At 45.4% G+C, this 26,168-nt stretch overlaps 1 protein-coding gene across 14 annotated transcripts in view; it reads left to right on the forward strand.

Moving 5' to 3' along the window:
- The window catches only part of BEND7 (BEN domain containing 7), a 79,101-nt gene that overhangs the window by 44,682 nt on the left and 8,251 nt on the right, over positions 1–26,168 (forward strand). For all 14 annotated transcript variants that reach the window (XR_009356541.1, XM_059184104.1, XM_059184107.1 and 11 more), the window contains one exon: positions 20,771–20,890. Coding sequence is in view for 13 of the 14 variants with exons in the window: in XM_059184104.1 (XP_059040087.1) it covers positions 20,771–20,890 (120 nt within the window). In the remaining variant the exon portion in view is untranslated. The remainder of the gene's footprint in view (positions 1–20,770; positions 20,891–26,168) is intronic.

A 26,168-nucleotide genomic window follows, 5' to 3' on the forward strand; every position in this document is an offset into this window, starting at 1 on the left:
TTAGTAATTTCTAACTTAGAACTTCATCAAAATATGATTTTGACTTCAATTTTTAGTTGAAAGGATAAAACTCTGATGTTTTTTGGAAAATAAAGGAAAACAGTTCCTTCCAAAGTTCGGAAGTTGCTTCACATACATAGGTCATGGCTTCTAGAGTAAAGACATTTTAAATTGAAATTGAAAAGTGAAGCCAAACCCTGTGCATCTGCACCCATTCCTGGCCTGCTCTGCTCCCTCTGGTTCTGTGCGCGGAGTCACGTGAGTTATGTGCAGAGAAAACTGTGAGTCTCTCCCCCTCGGCACCGTGCACACACACCCGAGCTCCACACGCGACAGTAGGCGTGCAGGCACCTGTGTGAGTAGCTTTTCATTTATATCCAGGTCTGCGTCCTAAACCCATTTCTTCACTTTAAAAAGTCCTTATGTAGAACTCTGATAAATGTAATTTTATGTAATAGAAGTCCTTAAGCGTTATTTTCAAAAAAGAACGTAAATGAATTCTCAAATATAAACACAACTACCATGAAAATGGCATTTGAGATCAGGCCTTAATTTACACTTGAATTGCTGATAAGGACGTTCTTCATCGTTCTGGGGTTGCAGCCTGGGACTGGACGCGGAGTGCCTTCCTCCCCACTCCTGCTCCCCGTTATCTTGTGAAATGAGTAAATGAATTTAATAGCGCTTAAAGGATACTTGGAAACCCACAATTAACTTTACAAAATAATGTGACTTTTAAATGGAGTTAGCAAGTACCCAACAGCCTTTTTCATGGCCAGAAGGACACAAGCGTTGACTAACAGAAAATTTCTCATTCTCTGACAGAATTTTTTTCACTTAAAGTGACAGTTGAGTTGTATTAAATAGGAAAAGCTACAGAGATACTACAATCTGTGTCATTTCTGAAAAGAATGATTCAGCCTGAAGTGACACTAAAAACTAGATTACTGAATTTGAAAAACGGTCAGTGATGTAACTGAGACCAGCTAAAGTCAGGAAGGGTCCCATTTCCATTTAATGTGGCTGGAGCCTTCTAGAAACATGAGGTCAAGGTTGATGACACTTTTCATGCTGAAGCTTTTAAACACATTGAAATGTCACCAGGAATAGTTTTAATTTTCTTTTTTCAGGACAGTGTATAACAGTATGAAAGAATTTAGAAATTAGGGAACTGGAAGTGACCATGTTCCATTTTAATGACAGTAGAGGAGTTACCCTAATGATAGATGGTGATGAAATATGTCATTACAAGTAGTGATAGGGTTTATTCTACCATTTTCACTTGAGACTGGTCATCATACGATAGTTTGAAAAGCATATTACACAGAGAAATAAAGAATATGCCTTCATTTTCTTCATAGCCCTCCTCTTTAGCTAGAAATAACAATTGTAACAAGGCTTCTGCTCCTAATTTCAATAAAGCAGATTATTCAAATCAAGGAAATTAAATATTCTATATACTTTTATTGTTGAATTAAATCTGGCATTAAAATTCTATTAAAACAACAAGAACACTTTAAAACAGAGAAATCCAACCATAAGCCACCAACTTAAGTCAACAAATACTATATATTCCCTTGTTTCCTTGCAGTATTTACTCATAAATGTGTGTATTTTGATCTAGATTTTTTCCCCTAGTTACAAAAATAGTACATGCTTGTAAAAATTCCAAACCATAGAAATGTATAGAAAGCTAAAAAGCCTCTGTAGTCACATTCTTCAGAAGTTACTATGTACATTCCTATCTTTTTTCCCCATGAAATCTTTGTTCAGAGTTTGACTCTGGTATCAGATTTGTCTTTCCTACAAGGACATTGTTTGCAATGGTCAGCCATCATTTTTACCTGATTTATTCTGGTAATTTCTCATAAGCACCCTGAGGACAAGCTCTGTCTTAAATATTTTTTATTACCTTTGATGCTTCACTAAGCTTTACATATAGTGGGGTTTCCATCAATACATGCTGGATGAGTGGACAGAAATGAGTTTTTATTTTTTTATCTTGACTTTGGCCTTCATGTATTGACATATGGTTCTTATATGAAATACCCATCTTAATGTCTTCAACTGATTTGAAATGATTGACATCAAAATGTTGTGAATTTCTACCAGTTAATAAAATGCCAGTGAGAGGGGGGAAAAAAAAAAAGGAAACCCAAATTCAGTATAAATTTAGATACAACTCTCTTAATTCCTTAGTACGTTTTTCCTTTACATACATTACCATACTTCTACTAGAAAGTTCATTAATACACATATTATAATTTAAAGATGTCTTTGAAAGTAGCTAGTAATTGAAGGTCTTGTAACTCTCTCTGGCTTTTCTTGCTATTTATTGGTAGAGATAAAAAGGCAAGTTTACTTCCCTAACCCAAGTCTTTTGAATCAGTGTCATCTAGGCAAGTGAAAAAAATGGCTTCTTTATATGTATCTTTATATGTAAGGAGGCAGAACCACTCGTGTCATTGCTGGTGTCTGCCACAGATTTGGACAAGATTTTCCAAATATTAAGTACTGTCCTCCTTCCTCTATCCTTTCAGGGATAATACACCAATACCGTATAAATGCAAAAGTTCTACAACCTAGGAATTTACAAAGACTGGTCAATTTTATAAGATACTACAACTAAAAATAACAGTAGGGGCTGAATTTTGTTTCAAATGAAGTCATTGGGCTGGTTAAAACAGGAGTGGGGGAAAAAGATAAATGAAAATCTGTAATATGGTTATAAATAAGAACAGACATAGACTGAAGAAGAGTTTGGGTTTTTTTTTTTTAAGATTTTATTTATTTAATTAACAGAGAGACACAGCAAGAGAGGGAACACAGGCAGGGGGAGTGGGAGAGGGAGAAACAGGCTTCCTGAGGAGTAGGGAGCCCGACATGGGGCTCGATTCCAAGACCCTGGGATCATGACTTGAGCCAAAGGCAGACGCTTAATGACTGAGCCACCCAGGCGCCCCAGAAGAAGAGTTTATTGTGGGATTATTAACAAGGCTTTTTGTAGTGATAATTAATATTCCCCATGACAGTATCTTGAAACTAAGACATAAGTCTTTGTAGAGATCACACTTTTCACATATTTTAATCTGTTTTATGGTGGTTAACACTTATTGGTAATTCATTAAAAATTCATTTATAAATATGACCCAAAGTATTAATGATGAAAGGATCTTTAATTAGAAGCATTTACCTGAGCACTTGGAGTTTAACTCTGGAAAGAAGCACCTATGATCTTATTAAGTGGAGCTTTAGATTTTAAGGCTGAGGATAGTTACTTCATGGCCAGAACATAGAATAGAGGTCAAGACCCAGGTACGTTCTCTGAAGACCAGTTCATTCTTGCTATATGCCAGGAGACTGTACAGTTTGCCTTAGTGAGTGTTATCTGAACATTGATGTAATCCTTGGATCTCTGACTGTGTTCGGAAAATGCAGTTGCTGTAAAGCAATTTTTAGGACCCGGGTTCTGGTTTTTAATTCAGTTTCATGGTGATTAGTTGAGAACATTTTATTACTATCAAACTCTACTAGATTCTTGAATCTTCTTGCATTCAGAGGAAATTCTGTATGCCTGTCACGTGAAAGACCCCACCAACTGCTCTCAGTTTACTCCCTGCAACACATGAATACACGCTGGCCCCCCCAGCGGGCAGTCAGTGCTGACGTTAGCCGTGGGGGTCACAGCCTCCCTGAGAGGGAACCCTCCGCGGCTGGCAGGCCTCCAGAAACTTAACTATGCCTCTAGCAAGAATGGAAAGCCCAACCAGAGTTGGCATCGCCCTCTCAGAGACTCTGCTGAGTTGACCACCAAAACCTCACATTTTATCCCGGAACTCTGGGGACTTGAAGGACCCATAGGAGTCCTTTCAAAATACTTCGATTTTCCATTTTATTGCACATCATTCTGCTTTTCATTTGACCTCATAGAGATAGAGATTAATATGGTTGTGGGATTTGCCTCTGATTTATTATTTATTTCTTGATACCTCTGTGCATCCTGAGAACTCTCTGTAAGATCAAGGATGGGCCATCAGCTTGGGTGTGAACAGCCTCATGGTGTCGGTGATTTTATCTTCATCTTTATTTTCAGAAGATCTGAGAAACTGAGTAACTAACTTAAGGATAAACCTCTAGTAGAAGGTAGAGCTGGGACTTGGCCCCAGGCCTATCTGGCTCCAGAGCCACTGTCTAGCACAGTCCTTTCCTTCTCCAAGCAGTATCTGAAAGGAAAGAAGAAAGGTGTCCCAACTTTCAATTTCTGCCTGGAAATTTAGCATTTTTGGATCCTTTATAAATTCCTAGGAAGGTGGCTATACTAGTCATTTAAAATGACTAGTCGGTTACTGTGTATGCAGAGCACATTCACAGTGAGTTTCTGGGTAAAGGGTAGGGCTATAGCTCAGTTTACTCAGCAACTTCAAGGGCAAGGGCTCCGCTGAAGCTAGTGAGAATCGGTCCCATCATGCTAGGGAAAAGAGAAGTGCGATCCCCTCCCCAAGGAAAAGAGACACTTCTGAGACTCTTCCAGTACGTGGAGCTTGGAAGTCACACTGCATGTAAGTAATTTTTCAAAGTTGTCTATAAATTTAATTCTAGCGGAACTGTTTGGCAATTGAAACCAATTGATGAATGCTCTAATTCAAGAATCCTTTTGGAAGATGCATAATCATTTGTTAATTTTTCTGTTCATATTTTTACATAACAGATCAGCTTAAAACAGGATAAACTGCATAATATATAACAGCAAAATAACATGTAACAGCTCTATAATTATATCACACACATAGCTGTCCCCGGCTCAGCAACTCTTACGTAGTTGTTATTGAGGTTGTATTTTCCCACTTTTTATGGAGACCCGGTGACAGATAGGCAGTATTGAATCTTGGCCGTTCTCTGCAGAGAGCCCTATACTCAACCCCTTCTATAGCGAGTCTCACATTTTAGTATGCATCAGGATCACCTGAAGTATTTTGAACCGAAATTCAGACTTCTGGGTGCCCTCCTCAGAGACTAATTCAGTAGGTGTAGGATAGTCCCAGAAATCTGACTTTGGACAAGCAACAGCAGGTGACGGTGACGTAGGTGGTGTCAGACCACCCTTGGGAAGCCACGCCATGGAGCTCCTGATGCTGATGGCAAATTCTAACATACGAGCCACCCTGTGAAACTCGGTCTCCTTCTTCTGTTCTTCAAGAACAGCCCTTTTTCTGAAGGCTTCCCTACTTCTCTTCTGGAGCAAATGAGAAAATAGTGTATGTCAAGGCTCTCGTCCTTCGAATCTCTGGGGCTAGGAATTACTTATATCCGTTGTGTTGCATGAGGGTCCCGCTTTCAGACATGCCTGCACCTGAATAATGGCCTCGTTTATCTGGCAGAAAGGCCTTTCCAGACATCAGCACAACTCTCACATCTGGATCACTAAACAAATGCTGTATAGTCTTCTGTATGGCCTTCTCAGTAAAGGCTTGAAGAAAGCGTCCTCTCTGTTGTTGGCAAGCTCACGGCCAGTCTCCTCGATTGCGAGTTTGGTGCACTCGGTGTAGCCAACTTCTTCACCATGTATGACAGCAAAGCTGTGGTCCTGGCTGCTTCTCCAGTACCGGGTCAGTCACGAGAATGCCAAAACCTCCACAGTAGCACCCACTACTGAATGGAGGGAGAGCACGGAGGAGGGACAGCCCCGAAAAAGAAGGCCTCGCAGAATAGGTAACTCTGAACTAGACAGTGAAGGATGAGAAGTGGATCAAATGCAAGCGGGGTGGAGAAGGTTAACTGCAGGACAAGTTCAAGGAGGCTGAAATTAAATAAAACACTGGATGGAAGCCTTTTGCCCCCAGAACTGTTTAAAGTCTGTTCTGAGTTGTTGGGCCTTGAGTCCTCACTGACCTGTTTTCCTTGAAGTGTTTAAACTCTGTGAATGTAGATGACAGAGAAACACTCCCCAGGGGTTTTCGGCCCGAGCTGTACTTCTAGAAGTTTCTTCCCAAGCTTCTGACTGTCTCCCCGTCAGACCTGAGGAGTCAGAATTTGGGGGGTTGTGGCCACAGCAAGTCAGAATTCTGTCCCTCCTTTGTCACCGGTCTTCCATAAGCTCAACAAAGGAATCTTGCCTACCTCAGAAATCCAGATCCATCTGCTTGCTACATCAGGAGCATGTGGAAATGGAGAGATATTTCTTAAGAAGGTTGCAGCTTCTTGTGGCTCTTTATTCAGCCTCTCACAGAATGGACAGGAAACAGCTGTGGGCTAACCCACAAGGATCCAACTCCAACTCCCAGTCACTGAATTCTTACAAAACCCACATTTTAACACCTGGGTTGACAAAAAAAGCCTCCTGTCAAAAGAGATAAGTTTCTGTGGCCCAAAGAGGGCCACTCCAGCGTGACTGTGCATTGCACAACATTACAGGCAACCTTCCCATTGTTGACTTTGCCGATTTGTCTCTTCATTATGACAGTTTCCTGGCAGGCACAAGTAAAACGTCCTGAGGAAGGGGTGCCTTCCTGGTTTGCACGGCGGCACCGTACGGCCCAACCATGGCCCCGGAAATAGAAAGCGGTGTTTTCATGGCCTGTCATCTTTTTTTGCATGGATTCCTCAATGATTTAGCTGATCCAGAGCGCTCACCAGCATCGTAAGGCAACAAAGCTGCATCTCTGTTTTCTTTCCCACTATAGGGGAGCAGACTTGTAGAGGAAGCCCACCGCTGGTCATGTTATACTCCTTGTAGCTTTTCTCCTGGACCTGTCATGGGTGCCAGTGACCTGACACAAGTTCCAGTTCTGTTCCATGAATGGTTGTTGACGATCTCCTACAAGCTATGCCTCCAAAATCTGAGAGATGCAGAAATTGAGACTCGCATGAATTTCTGCCCTAAAGTGTGTGTGCAAACGATCGTGGAATACTTCTAGTCCATGTAGTACCATGCAAAAAAAATTGAGGGTGTATGTCAGCTTCCATTAAGAAATCCCCTTGAAAATCCATAGACCTTCATTTAAAACTGAACTGAAAGTGGCATTGATCTTGGCCACCTTTAAGACATATTTGTCTAAAAGCAGGCATGGCTGCATCTATCCTGTTAAAAGCACCCTTATAAGAGAGGGAGGCTGCCTCTTGGACTCATCCCGTCTTCCCACGGCTGCTCCTAACACTTGAGTCTCTTGTTACACTGACCGTGTAACCTAGAAAAGGCTCTTCTTTCTTGCACCGGGCTCTTGATGAGATCTTGACGCCTCTCCGTGGCCAGCTTCTGGTAGCTCTCAGAACCTGAACCTCCCCTCACCAACCATGTGCCTTTGACCCCAGAACAAACCAGTACTCATTAAGTACATCCCTCCCACACCTCTTCATCACCACCCAGACTATCAGTATAGCCACAGGCAACTAAGTGGGGGCCGATTCTGATTATAAATGGGCACAGAAGCCAGGAGCAGATGAGACAGTGGACGGTGGGGACTAAGACATGCAGAACACGCCGGCTTAATCGCAGGGCTTGGGGCCTGGCCTGGCCTCTTTTGAAAGAGTCAGGTGTGTCCTCCTTACCCACACAGCACACCCCTTGAAGGGTAGCATGGGACTTCTGACATAACACCCCCTCACAATCACACTGTTGGCAGAGACATCAACATTCTGCTTTTTACGTTTGAACACTCGGAATCTTCTTTGGTGCCTTTTTGCCTTTGCCCCTAATCCTGCCTACTCACCCAGCCCTGTCTGTCCTGTCTTCACTCCCTCATCACTGGTAAGCTCCTAATCCAGCCATGCATCCCCTTGGCCTTGATGGTCTAGAAAAAGATCTCTGTAAATATCCTCCTGCCCTGCCTTTCCCCCTCCAGTTCCTGCTGTATTAGCCTGTGGCCAAGTAACATTTACTTACAAACCCAAATTTCCTACCATTTCCCCACCTAACCCGTCTTTGCCCGTTAAGTCCAAACTCTGGCCTCTTCCAGACTCGCCATCACTGGAGTTCTCTCTCACAACTACGTGTCCCAGTGTCCCTTCCTACCAGGTGAGCCAGCCCAGCATTGACACTGTACCCCAGGGGTCACATCCTCATCATGGACTCTGAGTTATGCTGGGTTCTGGGACTGCCACGCTCTTCTCTCTTTAGACCAATCCAGCGCTTCATGGTCCGGCCACATCTCACGATCTCTACCATGAGACTTTCCCCAGTGTCCCAGCCTGCCCTGATTTCTCCTTTCTCTGCATTCCTGTCGCACACGTTACCTTTGCATAGTTTACCCATAAATCTCAACCCTTTGCTCTGCCACTCATGGTTCATGTGGACGATGACAGTATCATTTATTTCCCAAACCGTGTTGCTTTGGAGAGTGAAGAGGTGGCTCTCAATCATTTCACCAGGAAAACAGGCATTTTGAACTGTCCTGGACAAAGCAGGATATGTGGCCATCCTACTTACGCTTGCACCTCTTGTCTTCTCAACAAGACTGCAAGCCCCGTGGGGCAGAGACCACGTTCTAGATTTGCTTTGCATGCTCCCCGGCGTGTGACACAGTGCCACCCACATAATCCATGATGAATAAATAGAGGAAGGAAGGAAAAAGGGATGGAAGGAATGAGGCAGTCAAGATCTCTTCAAGGAAAAAGATGGTTTCTTTTTTTTTTTTTTTTTTTAAGATTTTATTTATTTGACAGAGATCACAAGTAGGCAGAGAGACCGGCAGAGAGAGAAGAGGAAGCAGGCTCCGTACAGAGCAGAGAGCCCGATGTGGGGCTCAATCCCAGGACCCTGGGATCGTGACCTGAGCCAAAGGCAGACGCTTTAACCCACTGAACCACCCAGGCGCCCCTAAAAAGGTGGTTTCTTAAAAATGCCAACACAGCTCCACTACATTGGAGGCACACAGGGCACGAATAATGGGAGGACTACACAGCTTCTCCATGAACCCTCAGAGGAGGGCAGCTGAAATTCCAGAAGGCAGAATGTAAGTCTGCAGATGAGAAGAGACGCCAACCGACAAGTCAAGTCGTGCACCACAGTCGAGGCTGGTAGAAATCTCGTCAGCCAGAAGCATCACGATGACCCTGAATGTCAAACCCGCTTTGTCCAGTGGAGACCTGGAAATCCCTGACTTGTCAAGTGTCATAGAGCAGCCTCCTCGGTCTGCTGCATGGAAGGAGCAGAGTGTCATGCCTTCCTTCATACCGGAGAACAGTCCTCTTCAAATGTTACGTATAATAATGGCATTGTGGGACTGTGATGGAAACAAACCCCATCGTGGAACCCAACAGCCGGCTCAGTGTGCCAGTTCCTGTCTTTGCCATCTCAAGTCTTCTGGAAACCTGAGTGTGCTTACCCATCCATGTGTGTTTTTTAGCACTCACCATCATGGCAACGTGGTGCCTCAAAGACAGTATCAAAGAAAAGAGAACTTTTATATTGTCAGCCTCAAAATGGGAGCCCCAAAATTCTCCTTTAGCAGATCTCCATTAGAGGAGGCGGTTATCACCATTAAGAAAGAACAGGAAACAAAAGCCTCTGAGGCATTGGCCTACCCAAACCCCAGCATCGTCACCCTAAAGTCACACCACCATACCACACACCCCACACAACGCCCACAGGCCAGTAGCGGCAGGGATGGTGGCGAGCGTCCTGATCCAGTGACCTGATCCTCGTAGGTGAGGCCCTGTCACTCTTATTATTCCCCCCCTTAGCCATCTCTGACTATAGGTGGTTGTGAGGACCAGGACAGTACCTGAACTTCCAGAATGTTCCCTAACTTACTCTGGTACTGTGGGTATTTTAGCTTCCAGATTTACCGGCCAGGGCATGAACTCAGCACCTCGTGGAATGACTTCAGAAGTTCATATTGCATGAAACCTTAGTTTATACTTTATTTTTATTTTTTTAAGATCTTATTCATTAGAGAGTGAGAGAGCATAAGCAGGGGGAGGAGGCAGAAGGAGAGGGAGAAACAGGCTCCCCACTAAGTAGGGAACCCGATACCGGGCTTGATCCCAGGACCCTGGGATCATGACCTGAGCGGAAGGCAGATGCTTAATCAACTGAGCCCCCCAGGTGTCCCAGAAACCCTACCTTTAAAAACCAGAAGAAAAAGTCAGTACATTCTCCTCATCATTTACATGCAGAGCCGACAAACACAGCAGCGCCTTGTGCCCCAAAGGTTAGGGAGTGCCTTATGCCACTTGCCTGACTTCTTGAACCCATGGTTCTCTTATCTATGATCTAGAAAATAAGTGGGTTGTACTATCTCCAAGATGTCTTCCAAGTAGAATTTCTATAAATCTGTGATTTTTCCAGGCATGTTTTCTGTGCCTGAAAAAGGGAGTAAATAGTAAAACCACCATGACATCAAAACTGGTTATTATCCAGGCCTTAATATTTCACAGATATAATTTATTCCCTCGAAATATAGCAAACATGTTAAACAAACATGTGTTGTTGGAGCAAGCCAAAGGAAAGTGTTCATCATAGCTCCCACTAAGTTGTATTATACGTGAGCTCTGCTGAGAGTTCTCTCGAATCGAAGTAAATTTAAGATTAACTTTGTTTAATCTGAGAAACCACTAAAGGCACTTTCTTTTAGACAGAGATGCCATTGTAGCGAAAGGAAGACAAGGGATATTGTTCTTTTCCCCAGACTGTTCTGGCCTCAAATCTTTGAGGATCGCTGTGATTAAACAAGATTGCTCAGACCTCAAAGCCCCACCAGTTTGGGGATCCTGAAAGGAGCATTGTGGGTATAGACCCACTCCTAATGCTGTGATTAAGGTCTTGAAACATTACCTTCTCTTGGGGGGGGAAAGAAAGGAAGAGGTGTGGGTTGGCTGATTTTTAAAATCTCTGCCAGTTCAGAAAGTCTATGGTTCAGTAATTTTAGTCCACATTCTCAGAAGTAATCCTAGAGAATTAAGTAAATATGACTGGGAATCAATTATGGAAATTACAGCCCCGCACGGGGATCAGCACTAGGGGACAAAGAATACGATGGACATTATGGTCACCATTCTGCTTGACCAGCTGACTCACCTGCAGTCCCCTGCATAGATAATCCAGGAGGACATTCTCATTTCATCACTGAAGCATCATTGTTGGCACTGCTGTATTTTCTTCATTTGTTAACTTTAAAGATTTCATTTTTTAAAAAAAATGTCATTTTTAGGTGCATTAGTTGATGAACTGTGCTGAATCTTTTGATTAGATGAAATCCCAAATGAACTTGAGGGCTCCGTGTAATCTCAAGACCTACCTACGGCTGTTTACTGAAGAAATTCTCTAGTTCTTTCAAGTGAAGCCACAGACCCGAGCAAACTTTTTCTCAGGTTTTATTCTTTCACGAACCACTGCCTGACATGGGCCAGCCACCATGTGCGAGGGAGCCGCGATCTCTGCCCTTGCCAAGTGCAGAGTCTCACTGATCACTACATGCTGTAATTCTGAAAACCACTGGTTAACGAGCTCAGGGGGCCCTTGGCTGAGAAGGTCACGTTTATTTCAGCTGAGAGCCTGGGAGAGGGGCGGGTGACTGACGCCTTCCCCTGCTGCTTGGGGCAGGCGAAGTACTGAGTCTTCTCTGTGATCCCCCCTTCGCCAACAGAGAGTGGATATAGGCAGCAGACTTGAGATCCTGTCAGAACTGACGATGTCCCAGCATTGTCCTAGGAGAAATTCTGATTGATTCATAGGCATTTGTACCCATTAGCAGTGGTCGTTAGGCCAGAAGTAGAAATAGTAGCATTCTTCTTCATCTTAAGTACGTTGAAGACATTTTCCAAGATTCATTTTCTCTCCACCGTACCCCTGAGGTTTAAAACAGATGTTATATTTACTGCATACCCACCCTTTTTTTTTAATTAAGAGTCAAAATGTTCGGGGCACCTGGGGGGCTCATCGGTTTAGCATCCAACTCTTGATTCTGGCTCAGGTCATGATCTCAGGGTCCTGAGATCAAGCCCTGCCTTGGGGCTGTGCGCTGGGGGTGAAGCCTGCCTTAGATTCTCTCTCTCTCTCCCTCCCTCTCCCTCTGCACCTCCCCCTCCTTAACAAAAATTAATAAAAATATTCTTCTACCATCTCCTTTCTTTCTCCCTCCCACTCCAGAGTAACCCGAAGTTGGTGTGAATCTTTCTCCCTTATGTTTTTCCACATTACTGCTTAAGTGTGTGTCCATAAATCACCCGCACTACTGTCTTGGGAATTTATGAATCCACACACACAGCCTTATACTGTACTTTTGCAACTTTGTGAGTTTTTTTTTTTTTTTAAGATTTATCCATATCGATACATTATAAATCTCATTGTTTCAGTTTAACCACTAACCATCCTATCAACACAGTGATTTTTTTTTTTTTCTGCAGTCTTCTGTTAAGGGTTAGTTAGGCTGGCAACAGTCCCCTTTGTGTTTCCTGTGGCTCATGTGGGCGTATCTCTGGGGGACACACCAGGGAGCAGAACTGAGGACACGAGCGTCTTCAGCTTCATTAACCATTTTGCCAAATGGCTCTTTCATGTGACACATCACTTACATATCCCCCAGCAACAAATAAGAAATCCTGTTTTGCCTCATTCTTGCCAACTTGTGGTACTAACAAGCTTTAATCTTTGCCTGTCTGATTGGTCTTAAGCGGTACCTCTGTGGTGGATTCCCTGATTACGAACGTTGACCATCTTTTCCTACTCACCACTCTTTGGTTATTTTCCCTCTGTGAATTTCCGTCCTTTTTCTGTCTCTTCTATAGGCTATTGTGTTCTCGTTGACTTCTATGAATTCTTCTGTCAGTTGCACATGTTACAAATGTTTTCTCTTATTTTCTCACCTGTGAAAACTCTGTCTCTGACCACTTACCACACCAAAGTTGAGATCTAACAACCAGATAGACTACTTTATGCCTTTTTTTTTTTTTTTGGATGACTGTTTTAAGAAATTTTTCCTACCATGATAATATATAATGCTATTCCTATATTTTTTCCCAACCAAGTTTTAAAGTTTTATCTTTTCCGTTTGGATCTTTCATCCCCTTAGAATTTTCTTTTGCCTAAAACGTGAGGGAAGGATTTAATTTGTTTTTCTCTCTGGGCAATCATCATTTTAACACCATCCTCTTTTTTGACCTGGATTGTAATTGCCCCTCAGTCCTATACCAAGCTCGCACTTTACCTGTTTACACTTGGTCTTTTGTCTGCCTCTGAGCCAGTCCTACGGTTTTCATTAGTTTGGCATTGCAGGAGCACCTAGTATCTCAGAGCTTATGCCCTCGCTCCCCCTTCCTCCCCTCCCCGCATCCCCTCTCCCTCCTCCCTTCTGCTCTCAGCGCTCTTCTTCCGCTCTTCTTCCTCAGCTACAGCCTGTAGTAATTCTTCGAGGGTCTGTGTGGTACGTTGCTGCAGTCTCTGTTCTGACCATTTCCCTATTTCACCCTTACTGTTGAATGGTGGGCAGTCCAGTGGGGCACTGTGCTCTAGCCTGAGGGCGGCTTTTACAGAGCAATTTGAAAACATCCCATGTTCTTCAAAATTTGGTTGCTATTGTTGGTCTATTGTTCTTCCGTAGATAATCTTTTTCCGTCTAGTTGCTTTTAAGATCTCTTTGCCTTGGTATTCTCTGTTTTCTCTGTCTAGGTATATATTCTTATGAATGTGCTTGGTTGCCTAATTTGTAACTGTAATGGTAATGGTAGGGTTTGGTGGTCATTCATGTGTAATTGGTGGTGAATTAAGAATCAGGTTTTAACTTGGGGCATCTGGGTGGCTCAGTCAGTTGGGCATCTTGACTCTTGTGGTTCCAGCTCAGGTCTTGATCTCAGGGTCGTGAGTTTGAAGAGAGGGAGAAAAAAAAAAAAAAAGGAGGGACGCCTGGGTGGCTTAGTCAGTTAAGTGGCTAAGCATCATGGTGGCTTCGGCTCAGGTCATGGTCCCAGCGTCCGGGGATTGAGTCTGCATCAGGCTCCTTGCCCAGCAGGGAACCTGCTTCTCTTTCTGCTTGTCTCTCTCTCTGTCTCCCTGACAAATAAAAAAATAAAATCTTTTTAAAAAAAGAAAAAGAAAAACCAGACTTCAATGTGTATAAAATGTTCTCTTCAAGAAGGCTCTTTTGGTCTCAAAACACAGTGTCACTAACACTCCCTTAGGAAGAAGCTAAGTTTTGCAAGGCTGCAAAATAGACACGCTGTTGACTGCCTGCACGCTGCCTCCCTTGCTTCCAAGCGACACTTGTCAGTCTCTCTGTCTCCCTTCTCTCTGCACATCTGCTCCTTCTCCTCCTTACCAGCTGGCTTCCTCCCCTTGCTTCCTTCCCCTGTCCCACCCCACCCCCTTGTGGTTTGCAAGGTGTGTTAGGGCCACTCGCACCATGAGGTCTCGGCTTTACCTACTGCTCAAGCTCTCGGCCTCTCCTTGCTTGCTATTCTGAGAAGCTCATCCTTTTCTGCTGTCTGTGGTCAAGCGCCCGTCACTGCTGTGACTGAGCTGAGGGCGCAGGTAAGAAACATTCCTGCCCACTTCAGCAGCAGGGGTCGGGGGCATGGGGCGGTTTTCCAGAGGCATCTTTGAGCTTGGCCAGCCCCACACCATCCAGGTACCTTTGCTTCAAGTCAAGCCTTCTGTTGAGTTTTTCATTCCAGCACCTTGATTCCAAGAAGTGAGAGTACTGGGTTATGACAGATGTTCCACATACTAGGAAGGTAATCCCCGCTTATGCACTAATTAATTTCATTGTCGCTTATTGATTAGTTCCTTGTAGGTCTAGACATTGTGAGCTGGTTTCTCAGGCCTGAAGCCCTGGGTGGTCTGAGACAATCAGAGTTTAGAAGCTGCACACTGAGAGCCCATCTCCAAACCAGCAGAACTTTCCCTGAGATCTGAAGCATTAGAACACCATGCAGCATCCTCCAGCCCTTCTTCTAGCTCTTTCCCTTTCTCTCCTAGTATGTCCACATTTCTTGTGACTAATAAATTAGTGGAATGGGTATCAAGCCTATGACTTGTGGGATTTCACCTGTCCCCTGGAATCTGGGAAATGAAGCACCATATTATCATCAAAGAAAAGATATTCTCTGTTAGATCCATATAAAATGTGGACCAAGGGGCACCTGGGTGGCTCAGTGGGTTAAGCCTCTGCCTTCAGCTCGAGTCATAACCTCAGGGTCCTGGGATCGAACCCGCATTGGGCTCTCTGCTCAGCGGGGAGTCTGCTCCCCACCACACCTGGCCTCCCTGCCTACTTGTGATCTCTGTCAAATAAATAAAATATTAAAAAAAAAAAAAAAAGTGGACCAAGTCCTTAATCTCAGAAGTTGAAAAAAACCTGTATGCCCCTCCTCCTCAAGGCCCACTCTCCTTCTCCCTTCCTTGCCTCAGGCCGACCAACCCCTTTGATCTAGAGGGGAGGTGATCTCAGACACCCGGGTCCTCTCCCTTCTGTCCCCGCTTGCTTCTGTTTTGTGTAGATGAAAGTAAGACCAACATTCACAACATTAAGTTAGCTATTGATTTGCTTATATTTAGAATTCAGCCATTATTCTTCTGCAGAATCTATGTGCTCATATATAACTTTAAATTACAAATTAGGAGGCACCTGTGTGGCTCAGGTGGTTAAGCATCTGCCTTCAGCTCAGGTCATGATCCCAGGGTCCTGGGATCAAACCCCATGTAGGTCTCTCTGCTTAGCAGGGAGCCTCCTTCTCCCTCTCATTCTTTTCTCTGTGCTCTCTCTCTCTCTCTCTCTCTCTCAAACAATCTTTAAAAAATATATATTTAAAAAAATTAAATAATTTATGTGGAAAATAATCCCTATGAGCCATGCAGTCTGGGACAGGTTACTTAACCCACCTGTACTTTGATTTTGTCTCTAGTACAATATCCCAACACCGGTACCATCAGGTTACAGTGACCATTAAATGAGATAGATCTCTAACAGGCTTATTAGCACATAGGAAGCTCCACATAATAGTTTCAAAAGAGCAAAGGGAAGAGGGGCCCATGGGAGGGTGCGCGTGGTCTTCGGGTGGCTCACATGTGAGAAGGGGGAAGATGGGCCGCCTGAAGACCTCATCGACTCCCCCTGCAGGCTGGCGCCAGGGTTCCCTCTCCTTGGCACAGCCCCAAAACCTAACCACAGAGAGAGCTCCTTCCCACTGGTCCCTGGCCCCTCTCGTGCTTGGGGACATGGGCAGGGCCCGGGTGGACCTGGCTTCAGTGTGGCTTGATGTCCGCCTTGATTACCACTTGTCTGTTTGACCAAAACATAAAACTGCATCATCACATCAGAACTTGGGCTCTCTCTGCTGGCCGGCTGTGCCCTTGTCTGAAGGTGCCACAGAGAAACGAAAGCTCTGCAGGTCTCCTCCTGCTTCTCTGAGGGTCTCCGCCATCCAGTGACTTCCTTTAAACACCCTCTCCATGTTCTGCTTTTCCCAGGATAGGGAGCCAGAAAAATCCTCTAGGAACCACTGTGTGAACAGATAGCTGTGTGGGGAACGCGGCCGGTCCGCCATGTCCTCAGCAGGGCACAACCAGACACCCTATAGACCGCCTGTTCATTGATGATTACATTAGATGCTGCGTTTCCCAGGGACAGATCTGCTCAGCCACCGCCAGCTTATTCATAATTTATATACAATTAAAGGGCACGGTTCAAATGAACACAAGCATATGAGAAAAGTCATTACTCATGTACAGATCAAACCGAACATTTGTCATTTCCCTAGTGACTTAACATACCCTTTGTACCTTGGGACCTCAAATTATATGAAGCGCAGGAGATGCTTCAACTCTTTTACTTAGTCTCATTGTTGGCTCTAATCCGCTTGCTTGGATTATTCGGACTTGTTTAAAATTAGTCCTTGCTTCTCCTTAATACATGAAAATAGAAAAAAGAGGGAAATTTCTTTTTAGTACCTATCGCATTCTAAGGATGAATGCAAATTGTGCTATGATTCTTAATGACCCACCATTAACGTAGTAGGAAACCCAGTGCATTAATGCAATGCCTCTTTTCACATCATTACTCCTAATGGAACTGTTACCAGGATAATAGCTTGACCTTTAGCTATAGATTCAGACAGCAAAATATATTCTGCTTACTCGATACCTCTATTCACACAGCATATTGAGCATTTTTGGATCAATACAATGACAATCTTTTGGCCTTGTTCTAAGGCCTCATCTGCACATGTAACAGAATAGGATTTTATCTTCAGGAGATAGATCCAAGTTAAAAGTCTTTTAAGTTTGAATGTGATCCACGAAATAGAATATCAGTAATACAGCCTGTGGAACTATTTGTTGGTGTAGGTATTTTCTGAGAAGCCTAATGCTATGCCTTCAAAGCTCTCAGACGCAGACCCAGAAGACAGAGATTTCCCTGGATTTTTATTGTGACTGGATGAATTTTAACTGAAAGGAGAAAAAAGAAATTGAAATTATTGCCTTTTTAGTGGGTGACAGAATATTTGAGCCCAAGATTAGCTTAGAAGGATTTGCTTAGAAGTCCCTCACAGAGTGGGAGAAAACATTCCAGAGCCTTCCCTTTGGTTCTCCTAAACTTGGTTATTGACATGCGTGGTTGCTAGGAGTCATTTCGATGTTGGCATAACCCACATTGACTTTGTAATTTGGAACCACTGTTTTCTAGTGTGTGCTAATTTGGACACAGGCTTTTCACAATCTAAGAAAAGAGGGGTTGCTATAGAAATTAATTTTAGAAATAATATCACAGAGAGGGAGATGTTTACCTGGTAAGATGATATATTCAGTCATTTTTATGGTACACATTTTCACATAAATTAACAGTGTGCTACATACAATTATTTTCTTTTTGTTAAAATAGAACTTCGAGAACCTTTTGGCAGTTCTCTGATTAGCAAGTGTTACTGTGGGCATTTGGATGTAATTCAATCTTGTTTAACTATATTCCATGAACTAAAACTTCCTAATTAGTCTAAATTCATGAGCTATTGTATCTGTTGCCATTAGAAACAAAACTGGAAAATATGTGTGTTCATCAAATATTTATTGACCTCTCGTTCAGTACAGGGCACTGTTGTCGGTGCTTTGAGGGAGACAAGATACATGAGGACCCTTGAAGTGGTCTCCAGTCTGGCACAGAAGATTCAAGGACACACCTACCCCTGGGGATAGCGCAGCATCTGCCTCCCTCCCGAGTAGAGAGTAGAGACCACAGGGCTTGCTCATGCCCACAGGCCGTATACTAGATGGTCTGGTTGACATTCTCCCCCATCCTCAGCCCTGCTTTCTAATCGTCTCCCTTCCTCTGCTCGGCGGAGGCTGGAGTGGACCCTTTCCATCAAGGCTCTTACCACAGCTACATGCCTTCCTCTCCCTCTCAGGTCTTGCTGGCAGCTTGAGTGACTTCACGATCCTCTGAAAGATCCTGACCCCTAGCCACACCATGTCCAGACCCAGTCCCCTGTGACCACACCTCAGCATTCTCACCCAGAACCGCTCCCCCACAGATGTCGTCTACTCCAGTGTGACACTCTCAATTGCCCTTACTCTATGACACCTCCTTGCCAACCCCACTGATTCCACTCCCTGATTCCCAGAGATTTTTTTCCAAGTGTCTGAGCCTTTTTCTGGCTTTGCTTCCTCCCCAGATTTGGGGAGGGGGCAGGGAAGTGAAGAAAACAGAGGTCATAGAGTCTCACTGGCATCTGCAAGGGCTTTCTGTCCCTGTCCTCCTGACAAAACCGTCCAGCAGAATCCTGACCTGGGCCAAAACTGCCATCCAGTGGCACCACTCCTAGCCCCGAGCTGCAAGCTGCCACAGGACTGTTGCCACCACAAGTGTGTAGGCTTCTCTTTGGCTCGTCATGCTCACGTCCTTGGTCTACCGCTGTCCTCTTCCTCTTCTTCTCAGAGGCAATGCCAGACATTCCCCGCACTCTCCCTACCCTTTGCCACTGAGTCACTGAGGTCTCAGGAGTGACTGCTCCAACCTAGACCACTTCTAGATCCACCCCAGCTCCCACTCTCTCTGGGCTCAGAGTGGGGAGTCTTCTTCCTCTTCAAGGGCAGCTCCTCCCCCCAGCCCGTTCCGGATCCCACCGCCTCAGTTCTTCTGGCGTGGTTCCTTTGACTGTCTCCTTCCTTCCCCTGGATCCTGCCTTCTCCAGAATGGAAACCATGCTCACGTCTCTCCTGCCTACAGCCCTCCCCCAACCCCGCCCCTCTTCTTCTTCCCCCACTGACCTGGTATTTCTGGAATGTCATCTGTGGCCGCCCCACCTCTCCTTCGAGGGGCTCCAGTGACACCTAACAAAGCACTGTGCCTGACCCTCTCTTCTGCACTTCAGACTGTTGTCCCTTGTCTTCCTTAGCACCCCTTACTTGTCTTTACAGACCGCACTTCCCGGTTCTCTGGATTTCGCCAGTCCTGTGCCTTCATCTCCTTCCGTCTGGGGTTTTCTCTGGCTCTGGGCTTGGCACCATGCTCTCTTCACTCCATATGCTCTCCTGGCCAACATTTTTTTCTCATTGCTACAACTACCACCTACAGATATGTGCCCCTTGGGTCCGTATCTTCTGCCTGGACCCATTCCCTCAGTCTCAGGCTTCCGTGCCAAGTAGCGGCTAACCATCGCAGACACCCCAAATCAGCACGACCCAAACCAAACCCAGCACAGCGTGCCTTTCCCCTCAAACGTGCCGTTTCTCCCATATCTACCAGGTCCAGTCACCCCCGCCACCTGCTCCCTAATGTTTGAATGGGTCTGGTCCCCACTGTTGATTCTGTATTAAGTATTAGCTTTTTAACGTCATTTCCCTAATGTAGTGACATAAAGTGTGTTCTGTGATTCTTTGGTTTATGTATCGGCTGCCAAGTCTCCTGGGCACACTCTGTCCATTTATCTACAGAGACTTTTGAAGTAGTTCTTTTATTTGAATGAACTTTTTTTTTTGGTGGTGGATATGGAACCTCTTCGGTCGTATTTAGCGCAATCAGCTTTTTTAAAACTGGTGAAATGTTTCTTTTTTGTTCAGTACAAGTTTTACAGTTGTAGAGAGTGGAATCTATCAACATTTCCCCTTGCCCTTTCTTTTTAAAAGAAACCATTAAAACTGCCAGTATTTTAAATACCACCAAAGCCGGGGAGCTGACACATACGAGGTCTTGTTCTTGCACAGATGAGGGTATGACAGTCCCAGGGGCAGAGGGAAGCGGGACTGTCTACCGAGAGGGCCACTGTCCCGCCTCCCCTGTGTCCCATCGCGGCTCCCTCCGTAGCTCCCCATACACTATTCTCCCAGGTGCAAGCACCACACACCAGAAGCTGACTCCTAGTACTGCCCAGACTCTAAGACACACCTGCATTATTGTTCGAGTGTTGACTGAGTTTAGAGGGAAACACTGTGAGAATGCCATCTTTTTGTATCATCTGGCATTCAATTTTGTATGATCTTGCCCGAGATTCAATTTACCAACAGTACTAATCCATTGGCTGAATTCTGTCATGGCGCCAGCGGACCCAGAGGAAGCTTTTTCTTCTCTGCCCATAAGAGACATGTACATGCATGTGGAACAAATAGAAAGAGAGATTCCATTAGATCTACTCATGTTCTATGGCCAGCTACATCCTGAGGCACCATCCAGTGTATGTGAGGGGGCTCCTGCCAGCCTCCTTCTTTACCAAGGGAACGTAGTATAGACTTTGAAGATACCCACTTTTAGGAAAACACATTTTTTTTTCTTTTTGGGATATATTCCTATTTCAGATCTGCGTGGTTTATTTATGAAAGTATTTAACAATATTTCATATTTTCTCTCAGTCTTCACAGAAAAATACTGTACGGCTAACCACGTGGATAAACTTCCTGGCCCGAGAGACTGGGTACAGATTCTGCAGGATCAAATCAAACTGGCCAGAAGAAGGTTAAAAAGAGGCTCAGGTATGAATCAGCTGCAGGAAAAGAATCATCACCATCAGCCCTTTCCTGAATTCTTAGATGCAGCAAAGTACAATTCCTCTGCTCTAGGGCGCTGTGCTGTCTTTTGTCTTTTGAAGGAAAAGCTCTGGAGAAGGTGCCGTGATTTTGCATTTTAAAGTTTTACTTGAGTGAGTTCTGAAATTTAGCTGAAGGTTAAATAGTAAAAATTACATCAGGCCATTTACTTTTACTAGTATGAATGAAGAAGATTACTCATCTTGTTCTTGGCTTTGTGTGTCTTACCTGTGAAGCAAGGTCTCTCTTTTATGATCCACTTCTATTTGCTGTTGAGTTTTATTTGTTTGGATCTGCATGACTTTATTAAAAAGTACCAGTTGCTTGAGGTGTAAAAAAACAAAAACAAAAACAAAAAATAATCCTCCTACCAGAAACACCGCATGAAATAGACAAAGGGATTTTAAGTTGCATAGATATTTTTTCAAATCTGGCTTTGGCAGTCTGGAGATGATTTTACCCAGGAACGTGAATACCAGTTGAAGTAGGACTACTTAGATTTGGTGATTTGAGGTCCCAAATGATCGTGGGCCGATTTACCAGTGAAGAATTCCTTTGAGATCAGTTTTCTGCCATCATGTAAGAATAATCATCTCGAGGAGGCCACAAACCTCTAGACGTTATTTTTTAAACAAACAAACAATTCCCATCAAACCTCAGGACGCCTGGTCCGCTAAGAGCCTCCGTGCTTCTCTAGCAGAGCGCGCAGGTGTGGGAGCCAAGCTCCAGATGCTGACCGCTGCACAGCTGTCTGGTACGGAGGCCCTGAGAACAGCAGCACACACACGAGACCTGGGTCTCTGCATCACTTAGGTGCATTCGCAGCATACTGGGAACAGTGACCAGTCTCCAGTGGGGAGTCCCCCAGCTCAGGCTGGGAACACCCTCAATGCAGCAAGACATGGGCGGCAAGGGACCAAGTACGTCTTCAGGGTGAAAAACCTTACAGCTCTCTTCCATAAAGTAGCTATCAGGACTCTACAGTACTTAGCTGTAGATAATTTTATTTTTAATTAAAACCTTCCCTTCCTCTTTTTCCCCCCCCCCCATTTGCTTCCTTTTATGCGAACTGATGCTCTCCATAAACAGCAGTGGACGACTGGTATTTGTCCTTGGTAGAGATGTAGTGTCGCATCAGGCAGTAAGTTGTAGTGGAGTCCGGACCTGACGTTCAGGTCTCTCCTCTGCTCTTCACCAGCCCTGGACCCCGGGCAAGTCACTCCAGCTTCCCAGTCCTCAGTGTCTCAGTCATGAAGGGACGGAAAGATAAGCCTGCATCACGAGGTTCCAGACACACGTCATACGTAAATGTCTCCATAAACAAAACCAGTGTGCCTTCTGAAAATGTCTGCATTCGTGGGCAGCAGCACTGGGGAAGGGGTGTCCTAGGACAGGGGCCCAGGCAGCCCGCCCTGCCCGGCAGTCCTCTCTGCTCCTGTTGTCCCAGCGTAACTGCTACTAATGCCCTTTGTGCCTGCGCAGGTTTCCAGGCTTGGATAATGAATAAATGATACACTCGCCCTTCTCCCGGGTCTCTCCTTTTCCTCTGCCTTCTTTTTCTTAATCTACAAATCACCGCAAATAAACTCAGCAGGGGAGCACTGGGAAGAACAGGTCTGACTTCCTAGCTCCCATCTGCCATTTCCAAATTCCTGGGACCTTCTCTGAGCCTAGGGCTCTCCGTTTATATAACGAGGCTAATACCTGCCTCAGGGCTGTTTTCAGAGTTAGAATCAGACCATGTAAGCATTGCCACTAATATAAAGCTGATGGGTAATGCTCAAAAAATGTTCAGGCCCTGATCCTCCTTCCCTTTGCCAACCCCAAACAAAGCAGAACTATTCCTTTATCCCTGCCATTTCTTAGACCCACCACCATCTCGTTCTCCTGGAAGACGTTGGTCAGATTTCCTCCCAGAGGGTTTGCGTGGCCAGAGTCCGCTTCCCTGTGCCCGCTCACTTCAGAACCCATTGCCTTTTGCCCTCTGCCCCGCCCCCGTACAGAAACTCCCGCTGCATTCGCGTGGGATGGTCACGTTCGCTCTCTGCTTACATTAACACTCCACTTGACCTGCTTGTTGATTTGACTCCATGGGGTCTGTTCCCCTGGGCTCTGGGGCCTCCCTGTCTTTGCTTGTCCTCCCTGTTCCCCCACACTGCCTTCGGTCTAGTTCACGGCCGCTGCCTCCTTCTGGGCGCACCTCTGAAACCCCATGGCTTGCTTTCCATTCTTGGTGCTGTTGTTATTCTAAGGCCTCACCCAGGACTTGACCCGTCCCGCCGTGGATGGCTTACCGGTTTGCCGCTCCAGACTGGCCGTGTGCCGAGACCCTAAACTTCTCTCTCTGAGAAGTAGGTACTTCCGCTAGCTTTTTGTCTTCCCCAAACACAATCCCTCATACACCGCCCCCTTCAGCACAACAGGCAGCGTCCCTGACAGCCAGCCCTACCCTCCTCACCCACTTCTCTGCCCCAGCCTCACCAGACGCCTCCCTGTTGTGAACCTGCTGGGCTCTCCCTGGGAAACTGGGACCTACTCTTGTCACAGATCTTAAAGGACACTTCCTCCGGAGCCTTGATAAGTGGCCCGTGCTCTTTCTGCCACCAGAATAATGGCACTCCTGTCTCTTCCACTGACCACGAGATCCCCAGGAGCAGGGTCTGCACCTGAGTCGTGTTTCTATCCCAAGTGGGTGGCACAGCATGGGTACACAAGAATATTTGTCGAATAAACCCACAAATCAGTCCGTGGAAAAGAAGACGCAATAGTCCACAACAAAAAGGTCTTACTGTTTAGCTCATCCTGGTCACATAAGATCCTGGAAACTATTCTACTAGTTCCTTACTTGACATTCAAATACTTATTCCATGGCCCCCCAGAAGCCACAGGGTGACAACCTCACTGAGCTCGGTCCCTGGGGATGAGGTCCCTAGGACTCCTGTGCCTGTGGCACGCACATGGTCGTCCTTGAGTGTCCCTTCCTTCCCCCTCCTCCAGCGCGTTCTCCCATTTCCTTCTCTGCACCACACCTCCTTAGTCCTCTCCCGACCTCCTTTCTTCCCGCTTCCTCCCCCAAAGGTTCAGAGTCTTGAGTCACAGTGGCCTGACCTCACTCAAGGTAGACACACTGAGTAACAATTAGGAAGGTTAACTCCCCTAGTGGGTCACTCACTCCTTCTTATGCTAAAGGTCTTCTGCCTGCCTCAGCTTTGTTTGCCTCTCAGGCTCCAGGAAAGTGTTGGGGGAAAGGGTCACAGTTGAATGACAGGTGTTCTCAAAGACACCTGCCCAGTAGACCACACAGCAAGCTGAGCACTGATGTCATGCTGGCTGCTGTATCTCCTCAGTTTTATACCCCAAGCGACATTCCGCTTATTAAACCTGAATAGCGTCTTTGCTAGTGAGTATTTCATTGGTCCTGTGTTGCCAAAATTCTACCTTGGTGATCTGGACTATTTGCATATATAGGAACTTCGTTTACCTATTGAAGAAATAGTTGAAGCCCCAAAAACAGAGATGCTAAGGAGAATCGTCAGGCCTGAGAGAAATCTGAAATTTGCCATAGCAAAGAAACCTGAATTTAATAGTCTGTAAGCCTGAAAGAGAGGGAAAGGCCCAAAGTACCCAAGACCCGGCCACTTGACTACCTTCTGGTGCTTCCACACACTGGTCCCAGGAATGCCACCAACCTCTAGCCCGAGGGGGGTTAGCATATGCGTGCCCTTCTGTTCCTCAGCCTAGAATCCGCAGAAGCTGCCTGGTCCCTGCCTGCTCCACAGAGGGTTGGGGGGAGGCAATGGGAAAATGGGAGAAATACTTGGAGCAACTTGGGAACTTGGGGAAAAAGAACTGTATGAATCCAGAGTACTGATACTGCTAATTCAGGAAAGACAGAGCCAACTCCAAGGAAGGAGGAAGGGGGCTTTGTGTTACAGAACACGTGCCTCTGGCTGAGGAGAAGGAATATAAGTCCCTGGGGGACCTGAAAAGTTTAAGTCTGAAGAGGAACCTCTGAAGGTAGAAGACATGAGAAGTATCGAGTATACAAAGTGTATAGTGGAAAGCTATCTTTAGAGACACAGAAACAGCCTTTCTGGTGTTAAAAGGAAACCCACAGACTCAAAATGGAGTCTCTTGTGCCAGGCCGCATCACCAGCCTGGGGTGTCGTCCCTAATCTGACTGCACTTTCAACCTCCCCTGGGAATGTACTCGTAACTGGTCAGTCAGGGATTTGGGGGTCAGCTCTAATAAAGTAATCGGTCACATGGACCTTCCCCGTCTCCCCGAGCAAGATGAAGTAATCTACCTACTAAGACCCTTCTGTCCCCAAAGGAAGGTGACCTTACCCACAATAATCCTTTCTTCTGTTGATGACTTTCTCGTCCTGTCTTTTAAAACCTTCATGCTTTGCTGGAGCCCTTTGGAGCTCCTGTCTGTTTGCTGGGTGGGATGCTTCCCGATTCCTGAATCCCTTCATAGAGCCAACTGGGTCTCCACATTTACTCAGATGAATTGTATTTTTCAACTGGAAACAGCCCACATGACTAAAATAGGAAGTTTGGTTTAAATTTTGTTTCTTTGTTGTAAGGTAGTGTGAAAACATCTTCAACATATAGTTGGCAGGGTTTGTTTATTTGTTTGTTTAAAGAAAAAGGAAAATCCACTTGTAAGCTGGTTGGAGGAAAAGTTGATCTTGATATAAATTTATATTTGATTAAAAAATTTTTGTTTCCCTTGTGCTATATCTTCTATCCAGAAGCACATCCCCCCCACACCCCAGTGTCAGCTGCTGAGACCCATTAGGATGAGCTCTGGTCTCCATTCCCTTCCCTGCTTCCCCCCAGCAAACACACTTGCACATAGTGGGGACTTTCCTCCACGTTCCTGCTTCTGTTTCCCACAGACTGGCCAGTGAGCACATTTCTTAACCATCCTGGCATCTGTATTAGTAATTCACGAGGACACACTCATTGCACAGATGCACGCCTGTTTGTGCAGAATGGGGTCCAAAGTGTGGACTGCTCTCCTACCCTTCCCATCCTGCCGGAGCCTCTCTCAGGCTCAGACGGTGTCTGCCCCTTCCCTTGTCATCCCTGTATTGGCCTGAGAGCATCTTCACATCTGACCACTGGGTTTAGAGGATCTGCCTAGTTGTTTGTGGTGGGCACCTTGGCATACCTCTGCCTTCTCGGCAGGTCCCTTCTGCATCTGAGAAGGGGGGTG

The sequence above is a fragment of the Mustela lutreola genome, chromosome 8 (assembly GCF_030435805.1).
Source record: "Mustela lutreola isolate mMusLut2 chromosome 8, mMusLut2.pri, whole genome shotgun sequence".
Lineage (NCBI taxonomy): Eukaryota > Metazoa > Chordata > Mammalia > Carnivora > Mustelidae > Mustela > Mustela lutreola.